At 38.0% G+C, this 25,755-nt stretch overlaps 1 protein-coding gene across 1 annotated transcript; it reads left to right on the forward strand.

The window, feature by feature from the left end:
- Positions 1-1,513: 1,513 nt before the first annotated feature.
- LOC121371092 (leucine-rich repeat-containing protein 74B-like) lies at positions 1,514-25,755 on the forward strand. Its single transcript, XM_041496735.1, has 13 exons — positions 1,514-2,507; positions 9,799-10,279; positions 10,860-11,029; positions 12,256-12,363; positions 14,284-14,377; positions 15,579-15,628; positions 16,551-16,632; positions 19,039-19,124; positions 19,538-19,732; positions 20,433-20,528; positions 21,391-21,669; positions 22,978-23,063; positions 24,955-25,755. The coding sequence occupies exons 1-13, from the start codon at positions 2,436-2,438 to the stop codon at positions 25,001-25,003; spliced, it is 1,848 nt and encodes a 615-aa protein (XP_041352669.1). The 5' UTR covers positions 1,514-2,435; the 3' UTR covers positions 25,004-25,755.

Raw genomic sequence — 25,755 nt, forward strand, 5'->3', positions numbered from 1 at the left:
GTTCCTGAATTGATCAAACGGGTGAGGGAGGCTGGGGACACAGCAATTATAATATTATGTCCCGTTGGTCTACTGTAGTATTTTCCCAATGAACCATTCATACTTGGTTTAGATAAAATATCATTTTGTCGGTGGTTGGTATACAACGCTCTAGCTGTCTGTGAATGCAGAACCGATTTCCATCCCAGGAAATGAGTTCTATATTTAGAGAGCGTCTTATTTGTTAAATCCATTTATAACATATCTTGTAAACGACATCAACAACGTGATTATACATGCATATGTAATGACCTGCTTGATTGCACGTCAACGTGCTGAGGGAAAAATCATTAGTGACTTAATTAGTGAGGAAATTGTTATTCTGCCGCAAAACAGATATCAAATTCTGCTGTTGCTTTGTTGCTATGGCAAACACGAAACCTAATCGACGTCATAATGGCTTCGTCTAAGCAAACAATGGAAGTAACAACGGAAAGTAATAGATATTTCGATTCGAATATGCTTTAAACATTTTTGTTAAGATAAAAAACATTTCAGTGTTGCCAGTTGTGTCGCATTCTTTTTAGTATATTATTCTATACTTGTAATCCAATTTAAAGCGAAGAATGGCGAGTTACGGGGGAAACTAGTTCGAGTTCGAAATTGCAGCTATAGACCTAAACTATAATACTGATTTGAAAATTGCCGAAATTAAGTTAGATGGCGTATAACGCAGCTTTAATGTAACAGACTAGTTTTTAAAAACTACGGCGTGTCTTTCACTATTAAAGCCGTTTGTGACAATTGAAATCGGATATTAGGCTACTTACATTTTATTGTTTAGATTATCCCTTTCCATAAATCCGAAGTGTTTTTGATCATCCTAGTGTTTCTAATACCACAAAATGTACTTTTCATATTTAAAAATGCACATACCTTTGACAAGTAACGATTATGGAGACGAGTTCTAGTCTATTTTTAACTAATAGTATTTCCCCGTCACAAGCCCTTGTTTAACTGTATTGTAATTTTATCTATATGTTATAGGTTTGTAGATTAACCAAATATAATGTTCATTTTCACTTGTTGAAACCAGGGTGGGCAACTTTAATGCTGCTTATATAACCTACTTTGTGAATAGGTTTTATAGGGCTTATGCCAAAATAGATACATGTTCATCGGGTCCTCATATCATGGTATTAAAAGTATATAGCATAGGCTTGTTATGAGATATAACTGCTGGAGCTTGAAATATTTATCATTTCCTTCTTTTTATGCTTAAGACAATAATAGTGGAGTCATTATTGATATTCATAATTGAACGGACAGACACTAATTGATATACACTAGGCGTCGGAAGCGGGAGGGGACAAGGGGTACAGCCTCCCTAACTCTGAAGATAATGCATTGTTCCCTAACCATGTCAGACAATAAATACCCGAAGGTTAAAATGATATGACGTGTCATTAAACACATTCCTTTTCTTTTATTTATTACATAGGAAATCTTCTCCAGAAACAGCCAAACATTGCATCTACCCTACTATAAAAAATCTAATTCGTGGCAATAATTTATCCGTTAAATGTTAGCTTTTGGGATCGATTCGAGCGGGTGCACACACCCAGCACGCTACTGGATCCGTGCCTTCATTACACTAGGCTATACAATGTCACAACACGCCAAGCTACACAATGCCACATAATAACAAAGACACGGCATAATACATAACGGAGTTAATAAATGGAGCATTCGAACAATAAAATGACGTCACATATTTTAAAAATGATTTTTTCTCTCTCTCTCTCTCTCTTCAACATCTAGCCAAATATTATTTCGACATTGAAAACACACATGCTTGAAGAAAGCGGCTCGTTTCATATACCACCACTAAATCAAAACTTGACATACGGTTTGAATAACGATATCGATATTGATTACAGGGGCCTAAATGTCTGCGCGTATATACGCCACACAAACACCTTCGCAGAATTGCACGTCTGTCTCTGCGAGGTCGGCCTGTTTCCTTTGACGACGCTCTGCTGTGCTATATTATTATCTGGACGCTCTGTATTTTTTCACATGGCAAATAGACTCGGTATCATGTATGCGCATGTGGGTGTTTATTTGCTGGGGGCCGCCGCGTATTAATATGCATTAAGTGCCACACACAATCGGCTGTCGTCACTGCCTGCCCATTCATTCACTTGGTCACCCCTTAACAAGTTTCGGGTTTCAACCATGAGCAAGCAACGGCATGTGTGTTTGTGTTTTTGACAAAGGTTAGATGATCACCTTACACGAGTTCAACGGAGAAGGCAAAACGGAGTTACCCAGGATAAAGTTGTGAACTGTCAGCTAACATTATGTAACTTAGTTGGAAATAAACAAACAGAACAAGATGAAAAACTTGGATTAACGCTGTGCTTTAAATACAACAACAAAAATCCAACAATAAGATGACGTCACTAGCAGACACCACCGGTGTTGCTAATTCTCCTGTGTCAGGGTTTGTACGTCTTGATGTTCTGGTAAGTTTTCGTATTATCTCCCTTTCGTTACTATGGCAATTACGACGCTGGGTTTGTGTATACGGTTTCCTTCAGGTTTAAATGTGTTATCTTGTGACCTAGTTTATATCACATATTTGACTAATACAAGTGAGAGAACAATCTGCGCTGACAAAACGAAGTGCAATTTCAACGGCAAAGCTGAACTTCTTTTCTCATATGAAAGCAGCAGTTCTAAGTCACTTTTCTTGTATGCTACCGTGAGATCAAGATAAGTTAGTGGACAGAATATGTGGCATTAATATCGCCTGTCAACGAGGTATAAAACAATTTTGAACTCGTTTCCCCTCTGTCCTGTATTCAGGAGAATAGTTAAGCTATAAATGTATTCGCCGTTTGCCGTGTCGTGAACTATACATGCAGGACGAATTGTTCTTTTTCATTCTCACCTACATAGAAACATAAATACCTTTTTTGTATAAGCACCGATACAAATTAGAAGCAGGTTTCGCGTTCCTGTCTATACATATATACCTATACATGTTAGGTTTATAAATAACATCAATGTTAAAAGTTCATAATACATTTATGTACACATTAAAAATATAATATCATTATCTTAGATTGACCTTTCTCCTAATATATGTTAATATTGATTTTGGTTTTTTTATGGGAATTAATTTTGAATGAGGCAAGTAAAATTTTGTCTTAGCAAAATGCCTTTATATTACAGAACATCATGGTGTGCTTTGTTTTTGTTATATCTAACATCAGGCGCCCTAGCAGGAATTTATGCAGGGGTAGGTCTAGACTGTAACAAGTTAAGTATATAGGGGGTCGGGTCATGCTCACCCAGAAAATATATTGAAAAAAAGGAGAAATTTGCTGAGCGGGGGATTGATCCCCGAAGCCCCTCCTTTCGCACACTCGCCTGAACATCTGCTGTTTGTTTTTGTAAAGTGTGTAAAGTCACACGACATGTGAGCTACTACTAAAGGCGAGTCTCGTTGATTACGTGACTTGAAATGTACTCTATGTATGTTCCTCTTCAAATAACGCTCGCTACCATAAGCTGTTTTGTACAAATTTTAAAGTTTAGCGTTAGCTAAAATTGAACAGATTTTTTGTCTCCTGCATTATGGCTTCGTAGACATAATTCAGTTTGATAACAAGTATGATATTCATGATTATTATGTTGCTGGCTGAATAGTGTACTTTTCGGAACAATTTATATATGTGTGTATATATAGGCTCTGAGAACCGTGCATGTCATTCTTGCCAATATTAATAGCACAGTGTGCAGATAATCATAACTTTCAAACTAATGTAAAATTGACCTATCTTTTTGTATGGATTATGTCCTTTGTTAAAATAAGTCATTAACTACTCTCAGCATCTTGGTTAATGGTGTTAGAAACAGGAAAACTTCTTCTCGTTTTGTTTTCATAACCTGGAATAGAAATTCGATGTTTTTGCGCAGTATGAACTTTAAGATCATAAATTGTGATATTAAACAGTCAGACAAAACTAATCGATCAAAAATAGTCACATGAGACAAAACTAATCGATATATGATTTTAATAACAGTTAGAAATTCTCAATAATATTTTGGCTTGCAGTGTGTAATTTAACATCATAAACTGAGATATTAAATAATCAGACAAAACCAATCAATAACTCTTTTTGTGCGTCACAGGGGCAATACTCGGTAGTGCTTTACGCACAGTATTTAATTCAAATAATAATAAAAGAATTAAACAGAAAACGAAACATAAACCAAAACACCTGTATTAAACGGCCAGTTATTGACTTCCAAAATGAGGCTTTCTAGATAAGTGGTTGCTTAATTAAATGGCTCATGCAGGTTTGACTACATGCCCCTTTTGTTTCGCAAAAACATATCTTTACTGGAAATATCTTAAGTTTTCTTGTTAAGTTACAGATGGCAATCTCTTAAGCCAGATTGTATTGACAGAACGGGTAAGGTCTGGTACGTGTAGTAATGTCACCTCTCGGTGTGGCCACGGGGTTCCATGACAGTTATTGAATAATTAACGGTAAAAGCGGATTTCGGTGTGGATTTCACTAACAAAGTCGGGATTTACTGATCACAGGCGTGACTGCCGTTACCACCTTAATTACGTTTCAAGCTTTGTACCGGCAAGTGATTATAGATTATGTGGAAATGGTTCTTAGTAAAATGTCAAGAAACTGGGAGATTAAGAGAAAGGAAGCACACATACACATTGTAACACAGAGAAAGATTGTGAGACAGAGAGGAGACAGCTTGAGAGAGAGAGAGAGAGAGAGAGAGAGAGAGAGAGAGAGAGAGAGAGAGAGAGAGAGAGAGAGAGAGAGAGAGAGAGAGAAGAGAGGTGGGAGCGAGAGAGAGAGAGAGAGAGAAAGATAGTGGGAGGGAGAGAGAGAGAGAGAGAGAAGTTTTGATGGAGAGAGAGAGAGAGAGAGAAGCGAGACAGAGAGAGAGAGAGAGGAGAGAGACAAAGAGAGAAAGGGGGGTGGACATGGACCCAATGTGGAGAGAGAGGAGAGAGAGAGAGAGAGAGAGAGAGAGAGAGAGAGAGAGAGAGAGAGAGAGAGAGAGAGAGAGAGAGAGAGAGAGAGAATGTTTGATGGAGAGATTATAAGACAGAAAGATTGTGAGACAGAAAAAGACAGATATTGTAGAGACAGTAAAAACAGAGAGAGAGAGACAAAGAGAGAGAGGGGGAGATTTTAAGACATACATTGTGAGACAGAGAGGAAACATATAGAGAGAGAGAGAGAGAGAGCGAGAGAGAGAGAGAGAGAGAGAGAGAGAGAGAGAGAGAGAGAGAGAGAGAGAGAGAGAGAGAGAGAGAGAGAGTTTGATGGAGAGATTATAAGACAGAACGATTGTGAGACAGAAAAAAAACAGATATTGTAGAGAAACAGAAAAACAGAGAGCGAGAGCCAAAGAGAGAGGGGAGATTTTAAGACATACATTGTGAGACCGAGAGGAAACATCGAGAGAGAGAGAGAGAGAGACAGTGAGAGAGAGAGAGAGAGAGAGAGAGAGAGAGAGAGAGAGAGAGAGAGAGAGAGAGAAGAAAGAAAGAAAGAAATTCGATTGTTAATAATAGTTTTAACCATTGTAATAAAAGTAACTCAAATAAAACTTAATATACCATACAGAACAGAACAAAAGTGTGTTTTTTAACAACGCATTAGTGCATTTTACACTAGAGCGACTATTATGACACTTAGTGTAGAAGGTGAGTGATGAATACCCCTTTAGCTTCTTGGGCTGCTCACACGACCTCTAAGTACACCCCTCCCCTATACGATTCCTAGATGAAATAAAGGAAATACAAAAGACCCAGATACAATCACTCTTTATACTGATAATGCAAAGTCTAAACAAAGTTAAGATCGATCCTTGCATATATCTGATATATCACCAAACGTGAGTGCATAGATCAGCTCAGAACCACTACCATAGAGTCACAATGAATTGTGATTCGATTAACTACCCTTGTTTCATCTCAACTCGTAGATATACCACTGTTATTGCCCACTACAGTTTTACACAGGGGTGCATTAATACAAGATTGGCACACTCTGTTAGTGTTAATATGGCTGGTGTGTGTACCCCGTGACACGGGATTAAGTCTAACAAAGACGTACACTGGTAGGTTGAGGGACTATGGTTTATACCTGTCAAAGCAGTTGTCCGTCACAGCGATTATTATGGTGCATGAAAGATATGGTGTTTTGGTGTTTTTAAGAACCATTTTCATATAATCTTGCTGCTTTCTGGCGTCAGAAGATTTCCTCTCTTTTTCTCTATCGGTCTGATGTTGTTTTAACCATGTTAGACACCAAGTATTCCTTTAGGCCTATTTTCCACTTATTAAATAAAGGATTGTGCATAGGCGTCGAGCGGGGTGAGGTTTTGGGGCGCAGGCCCTGCCCCCTCAACTCTATAAAAATAATGCATTGCTTCCCCTAGTTGAAAAGCAAATTAATATATAGCTCCCCCCCCCCCCCCCCCCCCCCCCCCCTCCCAGTCGTTGTCATCGTCCGACACCTATTCACAAAACAATGATTTACAAAAACAATTGTGCTTATATTGAACATAGTTTAACGAGGTAACTCTGACAGGTCCTGGTCCTGTACTCTATTGACGTGTCAGTTTCTTATTCAAGGTTCAGACACGTACAGAATTTAAACAGGATAAAATACGCTATGCACTTTTGCCGTAACAAGACAGCATAACCATAGTTGTAAAATAGTATGATGATGTCGGGCGGTCACCAATCCAAACGTAATCTGGGTTATCCGTGGAAACTGGTGTGTGGATTTTTGTCCGAGTTAAGAACCAGACCATAAAGTCGCAATCCCCATCAAGATTAGTATACTTGGTTAATAGACCAGAAACAGCGTATGGCTTTATGCACTCCGTGGAGTCCATTACAGTCAAAGAGTAGAACAGAATGGAGCTGTTAGGAACGGAATAATTGATATTAAGGAGAATGGCTATGTCCACGTAGTTCCGTTGTTGTGTAAATATACATTTGTCAGAATCAAAACAACCAAAATCATGATCAGTGGTGTAAATAATAGCTGGTAGTAGAAGAAATCACTTGATATATATACGAAAAGGTCAGCTTGCAGAAGTGGTCTTATATGAGACATAATTCTGGTAAAAGCCTGTTTTCATACTTTAAAGGCTAAACATTTTGCAAATAATGTTTGGGTAAAATATTAATATGGATTTAACTACAACTTATGGAAATTTGAACTGTGTTTCCTCTCTCTGTCTGTCTGTCTGTCTGTCTGTCATGTTGCTATATCGGTAGGGATAGCCTGTGTGGAAGTTGCAGGTTTCTCTCTCTCTCTCTCTCTCTCTCTCTCTCTCTCTCTCTCTCTCTCTCTCTCTCTCTCTCTCTCTCTCTCTCTCTCTCTCTCTCTCTCTCTCTCTCTGCCGAATTCAAACTATTGACTATTTAGCCATTACAACTTGTCATATATCTGGTATGAAGATTCCTTTCCTGCACTGTTACTTCCACTAAAGGTTAAAACAGTCTGTTTTGTTTAACGACACCACTAGTGAACATTGGGTGTCAACCATTTGATCAGTTTGACATAGTCTTAGAGGAAACCCTTTAAATTTCCCCGCCTTTTATATACACTGTCCCACACATAGGGTAACACATATCACGGTCTTTGATTTATCAGTAATGCAGCGCTGCTTGGGATTGGTGGGGGAATCCACTAAAGGAGGCAATACATTTCAAACTGACGCCATTTTAAAGCTTTTGGTTGTGGTTCTAGTAATATTGTGACTTATTTATTTACTTTATCACTGTTAGTAATAAAGAATCTTGTTTAAAATATCCGGGTCTGAATATCCCGCGTTTCTGAAGTGATGTTGTTTGTTTGGTACAAACCCAACACGAATGTTACATGCAGAGTTTAAGTAGCGCGCCTCACATTAGCCACGCAAAACGACCAGTCTGTTATATGACAGGGTAGTGCCGCGGTTTATTACACGCGAAGACATTAATCTATATAATTCTCTACATCAGTAGGTAATGTTATCTTCGGATTTTTATTTAACTCAGTCCAGTGGCTTCAGATCCTATCATAACAAAAATAACTATTTTCTCTACCTTAACGAGCTATGTCCATTCCACTTTAAATCATGGTAACCAAAGGAAAGGAATATTTGTTTAACGACACATCAGCACATTGTCAATAGCTGCACATGAAAAAAATAGTTTTTTTGTAATGTCCAAAAACCCTTTTATTTTATTTGTACGTGAATCTAAACGGAAATACTTACCAAAAGCACATTTAGTGGGGGCTGGTACAAGGTATAGATGTATTTGTAACAATAACATTAAAACGATTACTGATTCAGATGTAGGTATATAATATTATCACTGAAATGGCAATCTGTGTAGCTAGATAATGTATACGATTTACAATATGTTTGTTCTAGAGTACTCATTCCGGAGAGGGGCGGGACGTAGCCCAGTGGTAAAGCGCTCGCTCGATGTGCGGTCGGTTTAAGATCGATCCCCGTCGGTGGGCCCATTGGGCTATTTCTCGTTCCAGCCACTGCTATATTAAAGGCCGTGGTATGTGTTTTCCTTTCTGTGGATGGTGCATATAAAAGATCCCTTGCTGCATTAGAAAAATGTAGCGGGTTTTCTCTAATGATTTTACGAGTTAGCATTACCAAATGTTTGACATCCAATAGCCGATGATTAATAAATCAATGTGCTCTAGCGGTGTCGTTAAACAAAACAAACAAAAATCATTCCGGAGAGGGTTCTTAAGTTTTTTGTATTAAACATTTTGGCCCTTCCTAAATATGCCATGCGTCCGCACATGGCTGGGGATCTAGTAAAACATACTACTTACTTATAGCTGCTGAAAAGTTACTGAATTATAAAAGTAAATAAAACTCAACGATCAATATCCGTTTGGAAACCACACTCCCTGGCAGTGTATATTGCTATATGCCACGTAACGCCAACACTGTACCACTCACTACCAATGGATTCTGTGCTTACTGTTCTGTTTGGAGCATCTGGTAGATTTTAGCAGGTTTAAAGCGCAACTCGACCTGAATTGGATATAAGCATTAAAATATGTCAGAAATGATGTGAAATTACCATCCCCACTGTAATTATTCTTGGCATATTCCACGACAGTCGAACCTGCTGTAACTGACATAAAATGTCATAGCAACTGTAAAGGAAACTTCACATATGACTCAGGACAGAGCCCCCGATAATTATATGAATGTAATCACAAATATAGATTATGTTATCATCTTGAGCATCAGTTTTCTAACTTTCTTACATAAGTGTAATTGAGATAATATCTTCAATCTGATTTGTGAATTCTGCGTTATCATTATTACTCAAACGTGTAACGAGTGGGTGGATTGCACAGTTCCAGAAACTGATACGTTACACAAGTTACAAACACGAACAAATGTGCGAATACGTATATGCTGGCTATGAAGTGGTATATAATGGTTATTAAATGGTATGTAATGGTGATAAAATGGTGTGTAATGGTTATGAATTGATATGTAATTGTTATTAAGTGATTTGTGATAGTTATGCAGTGTATGTATGTTGTGTTATGAATTGGTATGTAATGGTTATGAATTGGTATAAATGTAATGGTTATGAATTGGTATGTAGTGGTTATGAAATTGTATCTATGCGCATGTTCTATATGAAACATGTTTTCAAAATGCAGTAATTGTGGTATTGTACTGGTAAATAATTATATATATATATATAATTAACAGCATGAAAAAGAGGAAGAAACACTAGTGGAACATGAAGAAGCTAGTGACTGTTCACCTCGGCTATCATCGCGACTTCCCGCCCAAAATACTCACGCTGCGCTTTCCCGAACACCTGTTTCCCAGCAGCCTGACTTGCTTCAGGTAAACATAGAGGAGCCGGACAATGTGTTGATAACTGAGTTAAAAGAGGATGCACAAGTTAAGCAGACTGATGGCGAACTTTCTCAAACTAATGGCGAGTCTGTCCAGCCAGAAGACGAGTCTCCCCAACCACAAGGCGAGTCTCACCAACAAGAAGGCGAGTCTCACCAACAAGAAGGCGAGGCTGATCAACTTGAGAGCGAGAATATGTTGGGAACAGGTATTGATGGACCGTTAAGCGAGAGGTATGAAACAACCGATACTGATGCCGTGAGTCAAATGACCGTGGTCGACATTGAACTGACAGATGAAGATTATGACACAGATCTAGAAAACGAATGTAAGTTCTTAAATTTAAGTGTTCGTTATGAGCAACACACATAAATTCAAAAGTTTTTTGGGTTTTTTAAAGTTAAATGCATTTTTTTTTTTTCGTTGGGGTTGTCTACTTTGTTTTAAAAGTAGTGATGTGAATTGTGGTTTTAGGTACTCAAATATGTTTATACGCACTAAAGGCAGAACTGGAAGTACTTAGGGTTAGGTGGGGAGGGAACGATAATTCTAAAAAGGGATATCTTGAGATGCGTTGGGTCATTGTATCACTAATACACCCCGACAATCTTAAGCACCCTGCGAGATATACATGTATACCCATTCGTATGAATGTAAAGTAAAAAATGGACAACCTCTTCATGTAATTTCAATATATATGCTCGAACAAAATGCACATTTCCAGCCAAGCATGGACCACAGACACGTGAATGCGAACAGTGCCTATAATCTGATCTACTAGAAGACTTCCAGCAGGCACGTGTGCGGGAAATGTATAGGGAGTCATGCTTCCCCGGAAAATATATTGAGAAAAAAACACAATTTGCTTGAACATCCTTTGCAATTGTAATGTTTATTATTATATTTAGTTCCCGATGATGAGAGTGATCCAACGAAGTGTCTGTATTTTAAAATCTGCGAGCACCTCGATATCACACCAGTCTCCTACTTCCTACGTCACATCAATGACAAACACATCACCATGAGGTACCACAATCTCTCTCCTGACGAGGTCAAGGCCATTGCACTTGTACTCAAAGTATGTTTCCCACGTTTCTATAGTTTTAATTTCCATTGGTATCCGTCGTAATGTTACAAATGTACCCTCATACAAACTGTTCCGACTTACTACATTAAGTCTCTATTGTGTCGTTCGGTAGCTGCGGCAGTGGCAGCGGGTTTTCCAGTGGAGTGCAATACAGGGCCGAATTTCACAAAACATCGTAAGTCTAGTTTTGCACGTATACGTAAATCTACGACTAAAACACAATTCTTATTACCATCATAGTACAACAAATATAGTTTTAAGTAGACATATTTTATTTTCTCTTGTCATTAAAATGCTCCAACTTCCGTAATGATGTAATTTTCCGTGTGAAATGGATGCTAAACAGTGACACGTGTAAACGTAGGACCGGAATAACTGCTAGTAGCAGACGTAAACTTACGATGTTTAGTGAAATTGGCCACAGAACTATGGATTGGGATGTAATGGTGCAAACTTTACAATCTTAAATTATGCTTTTATAAGGGGGCGGGGCGTAGCCCAGTGGTACAGCGCTCGCTTGATCCCCGTCGGTGGGCCCATTGGGCTATTTCTCGCTCCAGCTAGTGACCACAATTGGTATATCAAAGGCCGTGGTATGTACTACCCTGTCTGTCTGTGGGATAGTGCATATAAATGATCCCTTGCTGCTAATCGAAAAGAGTAGCCCATGAAGTGGCGACAGCGGGTTTCATCTCTCAATATTTGTGTGGTCCTTAACCATATGTCTAACGCCACATAACCGTAAATAAAATGTGTTGAATGTGTCGTTAAATAAAAACATTTCTTTCTTTCTTTGCTTTTATAAGGCATTTCATGGCCAAATCTGGTTTTCGTTTTTATTCTGTCTGATTTTTTCTGCTTATTATTTTTTGTCTTTTTATTTATTTTAATTTTATTTTGTCTTTGTCTTTTTGTCTGTTTTTTAAGGTGAAATATTTGGCGCTTTGTTGGTCATCTTCGCTATTGACAGTTAACGATTTTTGTTTAATGTAGTTCGAAATACAATCCTGATGACTGTTCAGCAAACGTATTGGATTGGCCATTGTCGAAGAGATCCTATCGGTTCCGCTTTTTATGCACTAGCATCTAATGTCATTTTCGTAGCCTGCAAATATTTTATATAATTCCATAACCTGGGGGGGGGGGGGGGGGGGGGATATATATATATATATATATATACATATATTATTGGCATTAACAGTATGACTTGTTTTTAGGACACGGTGAACGTGGAGACGTTGAATATCTCCGGTAACTACATCAAAGACGACGGGTGTTACGCCATGTGCCGGATGCTGGAAGAAAATGACTACGTAGTGGAAATTGTAATAACATATTATATATATATCCTTAGCCAAAAACGTTTTGCAGTTTGGTAAATGTGCTTAAATAAAAGAAAACTCGTAACTTAAAAAATAAAATCGGACACTGGATTTTATTGAGGCATCATTTGTCAGTATAAGTAAAAGGAGGTTTCCAATACAAAATGAATGTGTGACCGTCACATCGTTAAATGGTGCTTGGGGGTCTATACACGAAAATCTGAAAATGTTCAGTAAATAGAAAATATTTCATGTTTTTTGTCAAATAGTATTTATATCTCATTGAGAGACGTTTGCAATCATATCTCACGAGTCGCGTTTGCATGAAGTTTTCTATTTATTATATAACTTTTGGCAATTTACCTTTATTTTTAAAATGCTAGCAGCAAAATAGTTCCAGCTTTCTTACAGTGAAGATAATACTTTCTACAGTAACGATAACACATTTTAGAGTGAAATAGTGAAATTTTCCCTCTAAAAGGTGTTATCGTCACTGCGTGACTGATAACACGTTTATTTCACTGATATTTTAAGATATTTCACAAAATGTTATACAATAAAGTATCTGAACACATCGGGCATTGACAGTGGTACAAGGTCGCCTCGTGCACTGAACGTGACCGATGGGGTGGTGGGATCGTTTTGGTGTGGGTTGAAATTCATGACATCGGATAAAACAACCTCATTGTGATCATGCAGCAGCATCCAGGCATTTTGTTTCACCAGGACAATGCATGCCAGCATTCAGCCAGACTAACGACTGGACTTCTTCAGAGAAACAATACTGAGGTACTAAACTGGTTTGCAAGATCGCCTGACTTGTTCCCTGTTGTGCAGATATGTAATTTTTTGAGTCGTAAAGTGCGAGAGAACCACGCGCATATTCACAACGTCTACAATGTTAAACAGATTTTAAGTCATGAATGGATCTCTATCACTATTCCAGAGACCTACCGTCTCATCAGAAGCATGAGTCGACGTTGTACCAGTCAACATGCAATGCCCTATGTTCTCATAAACGTTACTGACAATTTTCTGATTTTCGTGTATGGATCCCCCCCCCCCCCCCCCCCCAAACACCATGTAACAATGTGACAGTCACACATTTACTTTTGTATTGAACAACCTCTGTTACTTATACTGACAAACGCTATCTCAAATAAACTCAGTGTCTGATTTTATTTTGCAAGTCGCAAGTTTTCTTTTATTTTAGCACATTTACCAAATTGCTAAACTTTTTTGGCTAAGTATATACTAACTAATATATTGTACTATAGACATGTCATATTAGTTTTTATTACACACCAGTGTAAGATATTGCTCATGTCATAACAATCACTCAATATCTAACTAGTGTAATATTGGCCTGACGTGAGCGTGACGTAGATTACTTGCTGACCCAATTCGTAGACAAATAACGTGTAATAGGTTTTGACATTTGCTTATTTCTGTATAAATAATAAATAAATAAAATACTAAACTAGCTTGCCTGTCATACCATTTTTATGAAATTCATGAATAGTGTTGGTATCTGACTCGCTTTCGCTCGTCAGATTCCAAAACTGTTCACTCATTCACTCTATATGTATTGCGACAGATCTGAATATTATTAGTGAAGAATGTTGATATCAAGTACTCTTGCTGACAGTAGTTAGAGGAATGAACTAACCTTTTGGCTCAATTGGTAGATTGCTGGACTCTAATAAAGGGTTCATCATCATCATCATCATCATTATCATCATCATTATCATAATTATTATCATCATCACCACCATCATCATTATCATTATCATCATCATTATCATAATTATTATCATCATCATTATCATCATCATCATCATTATTATCATCAATATCGTTGTTATCATCATCGTCATCATTATCATCATCATAATCATCATCAATTTTAACTTATTATTTCAGGGTTTAGCCGATAATAAGTTAACCAATGTCAGCGCAGAATATTTATGTCAGATGTTTCGCGTAAATTCTGGTATCAAGAAACTCGATCTGTCAGGTAAGTTCATGGATTTGTAATTTCAATATATAACAATGATATCAACGTAGATATGCTACTGGATCTGTAGAAATTACTTCAATACCACAAGTAGATGAAGATTTGGTACGGTTTCAGAATGTCAAGTCATTTCTTCTTACGCTGTACGCATAAGCATACGAGACAGGGGCGGGGGAGGAGGGGGGCAACTGTCCCCCTAGTGCTGAAGCAAAACCTCAAATTCGGGCAAACATTATATAGATATTTGGGTAAAATGTGCTAACCTGAGACCGTTTTACCCCAAAATTAGCTGTAATCCATGCAAAAATGCGTATGATTCGTTTGCAACCCTATATAGCTGTTTGTTAGTAATGCTAAATGTTATGCAAATTCGGGTGTATTCGTTTCATTCTGGCAAACGTCACCCTGCCCGTACGCCTATGGGTATACGCACCATAATGTTCACTATTATAGATATCACATTAAATGGCTCATAACCAAGTATGTATGGTGCTAAACTGTATTAGTCTACTATGTCGATGTGTATACTACATGTTGTATGTTACAACTGATTTATAGTGAGGCCAGAGTTACCACCATGTCTACCGTTATCTAAATACGCTTTGAAATAGCATATACTTATCTGTTAATCAAGTACTGGTTGTAACACTAGAAGGCCTAGTAGTTTTTCCACAGTAGTGGATTGTTCATTATTACCAGCCTTCCACTGCAAATCCATGACAAAATGCTGCTAAATATTGTTAGATGAACATTGAAAATTAAAGCTAAGGTATTTATTGTTCTGTAGTTTTCAACAAATTCCTCAATATACTATACCCAAATGCACTATTTCAAACACAGCGCCGCCATGAAACATTTGACTGATTGAGAGGTATGAAAAGGTAAATAGTATTTTGTTGGAAATTGCTGTAGTAGGCTGACACAGATCTTGATTATTACGGACAAGACTGGACTAATATCAGGGTCGTACCCTCCGGGGGGGGGGGGGGGGGCAGCGTTGTACCCTCCGGGAGGAAGAGGCGCAGTTGCCCCACTGATAATCTCACTTTTTTTCTCTCTTTTTTACTTCAGAAAATAGCATCTCAGGGTTTAATTTGTATAGTGTTTCATTTGTTTATAAAAAGTAGTGCCCTCAGGATTTTGATCAGGGTAGGGCCCTGAATATATTACATAAATAATAATAAACTGTTGTGTTTCCTAGGTAATGAGTTTGATGACGCAGTGGCTGAACAATTCGCAAATATGTTAGAGGTATGTAGCCCCCCCCCCCCCCCCCCCCACCCTTAACCCGGTAACCCACCACAATGTATTCAATTATTAATGTTTAGACTGCCCAAGCTTTGTATGCGCAAATTATGAAACATAAAATCGGTTTATGCTGCCTGGTCCCAAAGGATCAGAATGAAACATTTAAGAAAATAATTTATTATACAAACATTTATGATTTGGCAACGTGTTGATTTAATGTATCCGTGCTCTTAAATAGAATATCGAAGTATCTACGTCAATGTCTTTTTCTCTCTCTCTCTCGCTCTCTCTCTCTCTCTCTCTCTCTCTCTCTCTCTCTCTCTCTCTCTCTCTCTCTCTCTCTCTCTCGCTCTCTCTCTCTCTCTCTCTCTCTCTCTCTCTCTCTCTCTCTCTCTCTCTCTCTCTCTCTCTCTCTCTCTCTCTCTCTCTCTCTCTCTCTCTCTCTCTCTCTGTGTGTGTATGTGTGTGTGTGTGTGTGTGTGTGTGTAAGGGAGATGTCTTTTAATAATACTCGTATATTTGTTAGCCTTTGTATGTGTATCAAAAATACAGACGCCCGCCAAGGGAATTATAAACGTCTTTATTGAATGTGGATTTTATATGGAGGTAAAATGTATGTATATTATATACATGTGTATGCAGATATATAATATTATACTTAACGTACCAGTCATGGTGTTATTTATATCAGTCAGTCAATCGATTGATCAGTCAATGACTCAGGCAATTAATCAGTTTATTATGCTGAAGCTGAAAGTAGCCATTAGCTAGAAAATACAAAATAAATCACGTGATTCTGAAAACAAAAAAGTGTTACAATTGTACATCTAAATTATATATTTTAAATATAGCCTATATGGTACCAACTATTTGGAACTACACAATTATTATTGCTGTTTATTGGGAATTCTGCGTTCTGTTTCAGAGTAACAAATATTTGAAGGAACTGGATTTGAGTAAAAATAAATTCGACCAGGTTGCTGGAGCAATCCTTGGGCCTGCAATTGGTAAGTATAGCACGATATTAAGCATTGTAAGAGGTTAAAATCTTTGCATCCATATTGTTGGGCTCAAAACACCCAATCTGGGTCTGGGTCCCGATCTGGCGAGTGTGGCAAAGTCTGGTGTATTTTGACGTCTGCGTCTGTATCTGTTACGTGTTATTAGTATATCAATATAATTGACTGTGTTCATATCGCTAGATATATATTTTTTATATAAACATCAATAATAGTTACGATAATTCCACATTGTTCAATATATATGCATTGTTTCCTGTTGTTTATTAACAAAAATTAAATAATAAGGCTCAAACATTGCGCAGCTGCCATTCTCCAGTTCACACCAGACCCAGACCCAGATTCAGTGTGTATAGGAGCGAAATCCAGTTCAGTTGTACTAGGGTGAACGTCTGGGGTGATGTGAGTGGTACGGTCGCTTCCACATTTTAAAAATAATTAATGGTTTGGCGTTTAAAGTGGTGGATCGATACTTGTTAGTGGAGGTTTTATAGTTTAGACCCCACGCTTAAAGAAGTTACATAGCAGTAAAACAACCAATAAACAAGAGTGGTATTGACAGTCATGTCATTTGGTTTTATTTAAGAATTGACCGCAATTATTTTTTGGTTCATGCAAGTATGAACCGAAAAAACGATGAGCACATTGTATGAGCCCGCGTAGAGGGTCATACAAAAGTGTGCACATAGTTTTTTCGGTTCATACTTGTATGAACCAAAAAATAATTCCGGTAAAATCTTATAATAAAATTTATATGCATACTTTAACAATACATAACTGAATTTATTTTGTTTAGCTTTAAATACGTCTGTAGTGTTGTTTGTGTAAACTTCATTGATACTTATGTCGCGTAAGAATGCGAACGTTCATTCACTATCATTTGAATCAGGTGATTTTTTTGTAAATGACGTCATTTCCTCTAGCTGCTGTGCATTTTTACGGATTGTTTAGTTATATTGGAAAGAATTGTCCTATTCGTGTTTAGTTTATATTTTATGAAAGTGAACGAACCGTTTAATTTTCGCCAACAGCTGTAGAACATCGCTTACAAGTAAGTTACAGAAGTGAAGTTTCCTACATGATTTTTTTGGCCACCGATCGAGTCTCGTGTCATCATTAGCGAAGAGGTTGGGTTTTTGGGTGTAGTTTGTTTTTTGGTACATCAATGCGTATATATCTACATGTCTACTCTGCTATAGCATTTCCCATTAATTTATCGTATAATTTTTTTGTAGCTTTCACGTGTGTTTTCTTCAAAATATCTAAATATGATTGCCAGAATAATCCGGCTTGTTGCGCAAAAGTAGTGCGAGTCAGTGGGGGGGGGGGGGGGGGTAGTAGGCGTGGCTTAAATTTTTTCGATTCATCGAGATATGAACGAAAAAAAGTAAGCACCTCTGGACCAATCAGATTGCCGTAAAGTGTATAGATGCAAAGAAAATTTAATTATTTCCTAGTAACGGGTCACTTTCCAAAAATTTATACAGCGCTAGGCTCAATGTATGTAACAATACACAAAATAGTTCTTCCCGCCCGGTATGTGGCCAATCGAATTGTGAATCAAAAATATTATTGGCAATAAATCTTAAGGCAGAGATAAATTTTACTTATAGAATGCACGAAATTGCATTTCAGGACATCTAGTTTTCAAACTTTTAAGGGAGGGACATACCCCGAAACCCCTAGGAACTTTGCTTTGTGCTATCGATGTTAGTCAGCCCCCTCCCTCCCAATGTCTACTTGTTTCCGCCGTGCCTGAATAGGTAGCTCAATAATATTTAGGGGGGGGGGGGGGGGGGGGGGGGTCATAGCTGAGCATACAAAGATTAGCCTATGAAGCCATTAAACCGGAGAAACAACTTTTTACCATCTACTTTTGAAATATTACTGTTACCGTTACTTTATTTACGTGCTTATATACAAAAGAGGTTCAGGCACGTCCATCACACGTCCAGTCTCTGGCAAGGCCAGTGGCTGAGCATCGGACAGAACGTATTTCATTAATAGGGACAATTTTCACTTTATACTAATGCTTAATTCACATGGCGTATCCAAAAATTATAAATATGACAACTACATGTAATTCCTAATATTTTATCATCATTGTAAAAACTGCCACAAAAAAAAAATATATATATACATGTATTCCGAGAAAATTAGTAGCTAACAGAGACATTACCTTTACCATGCGTGGTTGAATGGCTTAGTTTTTTTTAAATATGTGCACGGGATATTTGAAAATATTTTGTGCTTTCTTGTTTGGTTTATTGTTTGTATTAGACTGTTATCCTGTAACATTACGTTGTAGACCAGATTCATTTTCAAACATGTAGATAGTGCATCACCAGTTGTAAGTAATCCAGTCAGAACCTGAATAATCACTTGCTTTTTAAGGATCCAACGATTTACTTGATGTCCTTGACCTTAGCTGGAACCGCCTACGTCAAAAAGGAGCAATTGCTATTGCAAAAGGAATCAAGGTGAGCGTATGTTCTGGTCGGGTTTAAGTCGGCATCTGAAACTGCAGTACAAAATCCTTTCTTTCAATTATATTGAAGGACCCATGAATGGATTTTATAGATAACTTAGATTGTAGTATCAGAATATATATTTACATACATCTCATGTGTTGATTTTCTTTCATTCGGGACTAATATTATGTGACATGCAATATACAGTTTGTCACAAAATATGATGGTATATTCCATAATATCTTGCCAATAGATAGCCAGAGCCATTGGGGGAAAGGATGATGGTGTACAGGGATCATTTGACCTAATGACGCAGATTTACACACTTGTAGCATTTATAAAGTCTACCTGGACCTTTCTGGTCCTGTTGGACGGCCTGTGGATTAGAGCTTTGGAAATGACGACATTGTTGATTTTGACAGGAAAACATGCGTTTGAAGGTGTGTCGACTCGCGTGGAACGGGTTTGGTACCGAGGGCGGACTAGCGCTGGCAGACGCTTTGTCAGCTCACGAGACACTGCTCGAGCTCGACGTTAGCGGAAACAGACTCACACTTCCGGTAGCAAACAAGATGGCGCAAGCACTATCAACAAATGATACGCTCAAAATACTGCGGGTATGTATCCATAGATTATCAATATATAAAACATACTAAATTTCACCATTTTACTCCGTATTCTATAATGTCATTAAAGTTTATGGAAATCCACTGGAGAAAGGAATGGATGGAGGATGGATGAACGACCCGACGGATGAATGGATGGACAGACGGATGGACGAGCGGATGGATTGATGCGTGGGTGGTTGGGTGCCCTTTTGTTTTTTGGTCGGACATGTGTTTCATCTTTCTCATCTATTATCTCGTATGGTATTCTTGACTTCTAAATATGAAGATATTTTGTAAAGTAGCAGGTCACAGGATCGATCGTCCTCCATGTACTTGTGGTTTTTTCTCGTTTCCACCAGTGACCCACGACTATTACATCAAAGGCCGTGGTGTGTACGGTCCTGCCTGTAGGAAAGTGCATATAAAAGATGTCATGTTGCTGTATCGGTAGGGGTAGCCTGTGTGGAAGTTGCAGGTTTCTTTCTTTTTCTGTTTCTCTCTCTCTTTCTCTGTTTGTGTTGCTCGCTCTCCCCCGCTCTCTCTCTCTCTCTCTCTCTCTCTCTCTCTCTCTCTCTCTCTCTCTCTCTCTCTCTCTCTCTCTCTCTCTCTCTCTCTCTCTCTCTTCCGCTTTCTCTCTCCCTCCCTCCCTCCTCTCCCTGTCTTTTCTGCTAATGAAATAAATAATTAGCTGTTTTAATGTTTGGTTCAGATGGGCAACAATCTGATCACCTCTGCAGGTGCAATAGCTCTCGTCACGGCAATACACAATTCTGAGAACAGCGAGATGGAACTCTTGGATCTTACGGTGAGTGTTTTACGTCTTTTGGGTGACTAAGAGCACTTTAATGGCAAATAAGGGAAGAAAAAGTGCTTCAACAATGGACAGTAATGGTTGGGAATAAACGAGATGGTTTTCCAAATCACACACACACACACACACACACACACACACACACAGACACACCACCTCAATTTAATTACTGGTTCGTCTGCATGAAAGAGCCGTAATTCAAACTGGCCTGCCTGAGTGGTCATTAAATAAACATAATTTCCTTTTCTTTCTTTGTTTTCAATCACATGGGTGCTTATATGAATTAAATGTCGTATGTAATTAAATGATGTACCGGATTCGGTGGTGTAGTGATTAAGCTATCGGACTTAAGGCTGGTAGGGTACTGGGTTCGTATCCCGGATCCAGCTCTCACCCGGAGTGAGTTTAACGATTCGATGGGGAGGTGTAAGGCTACTACACTGACGTCTCTCTCATTAACCACTAACAAATAACCACTTATCCACTGTCCTTGACAGACAGTCCATATAGTTGAGGTGTGTGTCCAGGACAGCATGCTTGGATTTTAATTGCAAATGTGGTTTATAATATTAAACTTCATTGTTGTAAATATAGACACGAATTAACATTCAAAATGACCTGTTCCTAATAACATGAAGTTTGTTTTATAAATACAGGTTTCCATGACCTTATTTTTACATACTGAATTTCTTTTTTTGAAAAGCACCAAGGTACCAAATAACCGTTTATTACACTACAAACTACAAGTCATACCGCAAGAAGGCACATTGTAGTCACATATGAATGCACTCTCATTTAGTAGTCACTCCTTAAATAAATGTTCACCTATTTTGACTTTTATAAATTCTGTTTGTAGGATGTTCCGGTCGAGTTCGAATTTCTCCGAGTGGTAGAAGACATTAAACTAAAAAAGCCTCACTTTCAAGTGATTCATGGCCCCGCGATGAGGTCGGGAAATACTCTTACCGATATCGGCAAGGCAGCTATAGAACCATTCAAAAGGAATAAAGAACCAGTGATTATTCTTAAGGAGCACATTGTGGTTAATGACATGCGTTTAATAGACATCTTAAAAAGATATGATGTTGAAAACCAACTAAGTGTTTCACCTGAACAGTTTATTACAGCATTAGATGTAAGTATTTTTCTCTATTTCTTTGTTCTTCTATGTTTTCGTGTCTTTGAAAAAGAAAAAAAACATATTATTGTCAATATTAAAGTCATGAGTTGTAGGATCAGTTCCTCTCTGTGGATTTGATGGGATATTTATCGTTGCAACGAGTGTGTCACGAGTGTGCTATTCTGTAGTCTGGAGGAATGACCACTTGGGCGTTTCCCCGATGATGGTGACAAAGGCAATGGTGACATTTAAAGCTGAGATGTACCATAATTGTATTCAATACTCAATGGTGCCCGGGTGGCACCCGGTGGATTATCGATCTAGGGACCCTACAGAGTCAAAATCCACAGAGAAAACTATTCACCGAATTATGCACACTTCAACTTCAAACTGGCATTTGGCAACTGGACTACTGTCTAGCGTACGAGACAGGGTTGGAGCAAATCCTCAAATTTGGGGGAAAAGATAGACATATTCGGGAAAAATTAACTTGTCTGGAACCTTTTCACCATGTATTTTCATCATTCTAACCGCAATATTTGTAATTCATGTTAAAATGCGCAGTGATTCATTTACAACCTTATATACCTGTCTGACAGCAATGCTAATATGAATAAATGTTGTTATCCAGATTCAGACATTTTTGTTTAATTCGGGCAAAAATGGGAGCCCGTACGCCTATGGTATTGTGAAAGGTGTTTATAAAATACGTCTATGTCTGTCGTTAATGAGAAGTGTCTTGCGTAGCGGCAGCAGTTGTCTTCGCTGATTTTTGTCTTGCCTTGATCAAGTTAAAAGACGAGATATATAGGTATTACTCTTCCAACGGCGACAGCGTCAACTTTTGCGTTTTTCCCCAACGTTTTGCCCCAACGTCAATGTCTCACAAACTATAACTATAATGAAAGTTGGTTTATAGATGTATTTCAATGCATGTGTTGTTGTTGTTGTTTAATTTATTAAACCTTTTAACAAATTATTTAATGTATTTTTAAGAACTGGATTAATCATGAATCTTACATCACAAATTATTTCTTTATTAACTGAATCGATTTATGGTAGGCGAGGCAGTTAATTCCTCAGAATTCCTTGTGGAACTTCTAAATTTTTGAGCGCGCACTCCCAGCACCACCACTCCTAGATCCGCGCCTGCGGGGACATGGTTCTTTGGGTGACAAGTGATAGAAATAAGTGTACACACCATATATATCTAGTTGCTGCATCCTAACCATTTTTCCTTCACCTAAGTATGTTGTTAGTTCCTGAAAACTATAATGCTCGATTGTACTAATATAATACATGTATTGCATGTTCTGTTTTTAGGAACTCGCGGTCCCGTACGACAAAAAGAAACTTGAACATGCTGTTCAGAGACTAGCAAAAGACCAATCAGGAAGAATATATTTTGGGTAAGTTGTCAACATGTGTAGGTGTACTTTGTTAACAGAAAACCGACGTAAAGCCAGACGAAGAGGATTCATAAATATAAAATAGATTACTTGGGTGCAAGCAGGCGCGTGAGCAGGTACTTTAGCAGGGGGGGGGGGGTCTAGTCCGTGACGAGCAAAGTATTTAGAGGGGTCGAGTCGTGCCCCCCCCCCCCCCCCCCACCGCAAAAGTATATTGGGTGAAAAAACGATTAGCTTGAGCAGTGAGGTTAAAACACCAAAAACCACCCCCGACACACGTGCCTGGCAAGCTTTAAAACAACTGAGATACCGTGAGTTACCAAGAGCACATATCCCACTTCACTTGTGAACTGGTAATATTCACAATGGCACCACTCAGCCACCCATTCACTACGTTAAAAGTATGGCGATGTTCACAATTTGGAAACATGGTAGATCCATTTGGATTTGTCTCGAGATTGTGGCCAAATTGCTTCTATTTTTTTCATCTGAAGTGCGTTATGTGCCTTTCAAACAAACTACTGTATGTCGTGTACAATTAGAGATACTCAACGAGCCACTCGGCAATACCGTTTATTATCTTGTACGAGTGAATTGATAGGGTCCTTCCCGAGTTGAGCATTTGGCGAGGGAAGGACATCAGTTCACGAGTGCATGATAAACGGTATTACCCAGTAGCGAGTTGGGTATTCCATTTATTACCCATTATCAATCTTTATCATTTTATGGAAGTTTTTCAACGATACTGTTCTGGGCCCCGTTCCACGAAAGAATTGTAGCTAAGGTTAATTGTAGTGATTTACGGTGAAGTTTACAACTGGCACCGTAAACTTTACAGCCGTTCCACAAAGCAACCTTACGGTAGTCGTAAATGCCCCTTTAATGATTAAAATATTCTTTACGAAGAAGTACGAATTAGTTAAATAATGAATTGGTTACCGACTTTTCGGAACATCTTAGATGTATTCATTGGTATCGAACATCCATGAAGTAACTTTGTCAGTTTTAATATTTCCTAAGCGATAATTGCCGAATGCATAAGACATAAGAGTTATCTCCCGTATTTTCGTGTAAAAGTCGTATGGCCTAGAATGTTTTTTTTATCGAACGCCGAGTTTTATAAAAGGTATAAATTTGCTGTATATTAGATCCATTTTTATACAAAAAGTTAGTATCCTTCTTCGAAAATGACCAAATCATCATTTAACTGCCATTTGACAGATACGTTAATGGCTTACAACTGCCTTGTACCTATTGTAAATTTTCACAGTAATTTAAGACGATCGTAAGCTACGCCGCGTTATGGAACGGGCTGGCAATGGTAAAAAAAAACGTTACGGTCGCGATGGTAGGTATTTACGGCGATAGTAGTGCTAAGATAGCTTCGTGCAACGGGGCTCAGGGCAGTAGTTAGGATTTTTTTAAATTATTATTATTTTTACTCCTTTTTTGGGTGGGGGGGAGAGGATATGAATTCTTGGAACGCATGCCTCCCAGGAACTTTCGAAATCTAGGGTTCTGAAATGCCATTTTGCTATTGTGCTGTGATGTGTTATTGTGTCCTAATTTGACATCATATCATATACACTGTCCGTCCAAGTACGAGAGAGGCCGTGCTCTTGTTGTCACAGATTTGCCGTTACCTGTTCCAGATCAATGTACACCCAGTGTTAACGTTTCGCAAATATTTGTTGTTGTTCTTAGATAATTAGACATCATTACTCAAATTTTACATTATTGATGCCTGCATGTTAATGGCATAAAGTACACTACTATACATGACATTATTTATTTATTTATTTATTTGTGTATTCACTCACTCACTCATGAAATAAACCAATAATATAACTGTACTAGCCAATCAATAAAACGTGTTTTTGTTGTTTTTCAGTGACCATGCGAAATTGGAAGAAACAACAGAAACAAACGAGAAAGCATAATTAGTTGAATCAAAGAAAAAAAACGACGATTAATATCTGGTTCATAATTAAACACAAAGTGGAGAGACAAAAGGGCCCTTATCTTGCTGTGAACGCGATGTCCATAGCTGAAGGCCTACTCCATAAAACTACTTTTCTACAACCAACAACCAATAAAAAAGGGAAAATAATCATGCAGACTTTTATGTTTTTCCCTAACAGGTGATGGGCGTGTGTAAGGTCGATAATGGGACCACAATTTCAGTATATTTCAACAAAGGCAGGCTAAAATATAATGGTTTTTAGTTGAATAATAAATGTCAAGAGCACGATAAACTAAGCTTGTTTTACAATTGTATTCATTGTACACGCGATAGTTTCCAAAGTGATACAACTCGCCGCTAAAAGTGTAAAATAAACAAGTACTAAGAAATTACAATAAAATATACAATATTCAAAATATTTTTGCATACCGGTATATTTGTATACATTTTATTTTACCTCTTTGTTTTCATTTTCAAACCCATTCATTGTTTTGACCTACTACCTCCAGAAGAAACATCTATTGTTACAGACGTACTAGCCGTGTGTCGTGTTGTAAACGTAATCTGTGTACCATGGATATCTTTCGCTTCTAATACAACGTGTCTTTCATACCCTGCAAATATACACCTCGTACACACGTTTCACCAAGTATCTCAGTCCTGTTCGTTGGAATTAGTGCTTATTTATGTCCTGTCAAATGTACTCATAATAAATTATGTGGTTAAATG

Source organism: Gigantopelta aegis, chromosome 4 (assembly GCF_016097555.1).
Source record: "Gigantopelta aegis isolate Gae_Host chromosome 4, Gae_host_genome, whole genome shotgun sequence".
NCBI classification, from domain to species: domain Eukaryota; kingdom Metazoa; phylum Mollusca; class Gastropoda; order Neomphalida; family Peltospiridae; genus Gigantopelta; species Gigantopelta aegis.